The 3,959-nt window shown below is 59.7% G+C and overlaps 1 protein-coding gene across 1 annotated transcript; it reads left to right on the forward strand.

The window, feature by feature from the left end:
• Positions 1–430: 430 nt before the first annotated feature.
• On the forward strand, positions 431–3,945 carry LOC149808813 (DNA-directed RNA polymerase II subunit RPB2-like; the record flags this gene model as incomplete). The annotated part of the gene is made up of 4 exons (XM_089995136.1): positions 431–1,000; positions 1,057–2,591; positions 2,750–3,172; positions 3,231–3,945. Coding segments are annotated over exons 1-4 (3,243 nt in total), but the record flags the coding sequence as incomplete, so codon positions are not given.
• Between the last annotated feature and the right edge of the window lie 14 nt (positions 3,946–3,959).

Genomic DNA, 3,959 nt, shown 5'->3' on the forward strand with positions numbered 1-3,959 from the left:
ATGTCGTGTATGAGCTTACCGAGCGGGGGTATGGGGGTACAATCACCTGATTGCACCCCCTCGCACGGAACGAAGCTCATCTGCATGTACTCGTCGTCCACTAGCCCGGGCATAGTGGGGTCGGAGTTCCCTGGTCGAGGGTACACACGTACTGGTACCTCGCCTCGTACGGAGGCACGTTGCCGATGCTCAGAGCGTCGTGCACCATCGAGCCCGCGTCGGGGACGATCGGAACGTTCCCCCATGCGCTGGAAGCGAATGGCTCTCCGGTGTACAGACCGCCGTTGAGCTTCCTTGGAGGGATACCGCTTGCGGATTTGTGCGCGATAGTTGCAGCGTCCCACGAAGTAGCAACGTTGCCTTCCATCCGTACTTTCATGTCGTAGTCGACTTCCGCAGCATTCCTGCCGGAATATGTATATACACGTCCATGAGTGACGACGTGGGATGGGGCTGCATCGAAAGCTACTTTGCGGAATGTAGATATCCAAGGTCTCGGAACTGCATAGACTCTTACGACGAGTTCCTGGAGTTCGGTATGCCCGAAACCATAGCCGCGGCCAACCCTCTTGTGCTGGCACAGGACGGACACAGGTTGGAAGTGCACGTCGGCCCTCCAACGATCGTGCTCAACAAGGTGTTCTCAGGCACTCCAGAAGAACGACACATGCTGCCGAACGAGGCCCGCATGCTCGACAAGACGTACGGTGGGGACATCTTTGCAAGTTTCGAGTGCAGACACTCCGGCACGGGAGGCACCGGAGAGTACGTGATCGAGAGAGTCAAACTTGGTTCCATACCTGTCATGCTGCACAGCAAAGCTTGTGTTCTCCGGACCATGACGCCGGAGCAGCTCGTCGCGGCAGGGGAATGCCCGTACGACGAAAGGGGATACCACGTCATAGAAGGCATGGAGAAAATCGTCACGTCCAGGGACACCATCGCCATGAACAAGCTCATGGTCGAGCGTACCTCGGAGTCGGACCCGAGATACGCCAAGGTTCGTATGGAAGGCCTGATGTTCTGCAGAGCTAGGGGGGACCTGTACCCCGGAAGATCACGTTTGCGGTGGCTCCTGATGGAGCTATAACCGTCGTGCTGTCCGTCTCGAAGTCCCTGCGCATGCGCGGGGAGCTGTCGCTCCCGCTGTTCACGCTGTTCAGGCTCGTGGGTCTGGAGACCGACGCAGACATAATGAGCGCGATATCCGCGTTCTGTGTCGGGATGAACGAAGAGAGCGTGTGTCAGATGCTGCGGACTTGTGCCGTCCACGGCAGACACAACGGGCATTCGCATGCGTCTGCCATGTTGTACGCACGAGGTGCCCTGGCTGTGGGTCAGCCCTTGAGGGTAGCGGAAGTCGAGGCCGTCATGAGGGCATCGGTCTTCCCGAACGCCCAAGGTGACGTTCACCTCCATCTGGCTCGAACTGTCGCGGAGCTGCTGGCATGTGTTGCTGGAAAGCCGCTGCCCGACAGGGACGCGCAGTACTTGAAGAGAGTGGAGAGTCCCGGGGCAAAGATCTCGGACATGTTTCGAGACGTGTACTCCGAGGTCGTCAGGCTCACCCTCCAGTCTCTCACTCGTGAGTGGAACGACACACGGGCTCAGTCGATACCGGTGTCCGCTATCCTGAGGCAGCAGACGGCGCCCAAGATCGTCCAGTCGGTAGTGCTGACGGACCTCATGAAGCGTGCGTTGAGGGGCACCTGGCTGTCGCCGTCCCCTGGCTCGTTGCAGCAGGAAGGGGTTGTGCACACCCTGCCCAGGGCGTCCATTCACGCCGCTCTAGCTTACCAGAACAGGGTGACCAACCCGGCGCCTGCTAGTCTCAAGCATCGTGAGCCGAGAATGCTCAGAGGTGACCAATGGGGCTACCTGTGCGCGGTGCACACTCCAGACGGCAACAACGTGGGGTTGGTGAAGCAGCTGGCGATGTTTGCCAGAATAACACCGCGTACGGTGGACGTCGCAGAAGTTCTTGCGACGCTCTTTGAGTCGGGCGCCACCAAGCTATCGACTGCGGCACCATCGCTCGGTAGTACGGCGGTCCTGGTGGATGGAACGCTCGAAGGCTTCTGCGAGGACCCCAGACTGCTCAGACAAAGGCTGATCTCGGCAAGGAGAGCTCACAAGCTCTCTCCGTGGGCATCAGTGCACTGGATCGCAGGGGTGTCGAATGCCGTAGAAATCAACTGCGATGGAGGGCGCCTCACCTGCCCGCTCCTCATCGTGAATCCCGACGGGTCGTTCTCTGATCAATCAGGGTTCACGTCGCTGCTGCACCCGGACGCGGCCCCGATAGCACGAGCCAAAGTCATGATCGGAAAAGGTCGGGACTCCTCAACAAAAGAGAATAGCAAGATTGCACGAACAAAAGACATGGCAAACAGTCGAGACTCTCCAACAAAAGACACGGCAAACAGTCGAGTATCACCAACAAAAGACGATAACGGAAAGATCGTACGAACAAAAGACATGGCAAACGGTGTGGGGGGCAAGGGGGATGAATCACCTGATTCCTCCCCCATGGAGTACGTGGAGCCCAAGAGATCGATTGCTGCAGGGTCGCCGTCCGCCCGGAGGACATCGTACCGGGCGTCACCACTCACCTCGAAATGCACGCTACGGCCATGCTGAGCCCTGTGTCGCTGCTCACGCCATTCGCCGACCACAATGCCGCCCCTCGGAACATCTTCTCGTGCAAGCAGACTACTGCATGTGCCAGCTTGTACGCCTCCAATTTCAGGTCACGTGCGGACCCGGTGAACATCCTGCACCATTCTCAGAGGCCGCTGGTGGTGACACGCTACGGAACCCTCATGGGGGCGGACGACATGCCCAACGGGGAGAACCCCATCGTGGCCATCATGACGTACACAGGGAGCAATCAGGAGGACGCCGTGATACTCAACGCCTCGTCCGTTCAGCGAGGCATGTTCCACTCGACTCACGTTGAACTCTTGACGTGCGACGAGGAGTCTGCGGAGGGCACGCTCGACCGATTCTCCCACCCTGTGTCCGCCGGAGTAGTGGAGCTGAAGGCAGAGAGCTACCTCAACCTGGATGCGGGGGGGCTGCCGATGCAGGAGACAGAGATCCATGCGGGAGACGCGATAGTAGGCAAAGTGAGGAAGCAGGGTGGATCCGGTCTGGTGGTGGACACTCTATGGTCGCCGGGTCACCGAACACGGAGTGGTGGATCGTGTCGCACTGATACCTCTCAACAGGGGTCAGCGCAGGTGCAAGATCCGAGTGCGTGACTTCCGGCAACCTACCGTGGGCGACAAGTTCGCCAGCAGGCACGGGCAGAAGGGAGTCGTGGGCAGGCTGCTGTCGCAGGAAGACATGCCGTTCACAGAAGACGGTCTGGTGCCTGATATCATCATAAATCCACACGCCTTCCCCAGCCGAATGACGTGCGGCCATCTCTTGGAGGCTCTGTGCTGCAAGGCGACGGTGATGGACGGCGTGGCCACGGATGCAACACCTTTCATGAAGCACGACGTCGCCTCGGTGTCTGAGCGCCTCTCGCACTTCGGCGACGCCATGGGAGACGACCTCATGTCGTCGGGCACGCAGGGAGTACAGCAAGTCATGGGGACGTGCCTGGCACCCACCTATTATATGAGGCTGAAGCAGCAGGTCGTCGACAAGGTCGCCGCGACTAGGGTGGCTCGCAAGACGTCGATCACCAGGCAGTCGGCGCAGGGCCGTGCCAACGGAGGAGGCATGCGCCTTGGGGAGATGGAACGGGACTCGGTGATGGGCAATGGGCTGTCGCAGTTCGTGAAGGAGACTCTGGTGGAGCGCTCGGACAAACCTCCGAGGCCTACTCGCATGGTGGACGGCGTTCCCACAGCGATGCACAGGACACATGGCACGTGGGACAGGAGCGACGAGTCCGCCGCAACCACCGCCGTGTTCTCCTCCGAGATTCCTACGGCGATGACAGCGTT

This window comes from Nuphar pumila, unplaced genomic scaffold (genome assembly GCF_984573655.1).
Source record: "Nuphar pumila unplaced genomic scaffold, dmNupPumi1.hap1.1 HAP1_SCAFFOLD_2161, whole genome shotgun sequence".
Classification (NCBI taxonomy): domain Eukaryota; kingdom Viridiplantae; phylum Streptophyta; class Magnoliopsida; order Nymphaeales; family Nymphaeaceae; genus Nuphar; species Nuphar pumila.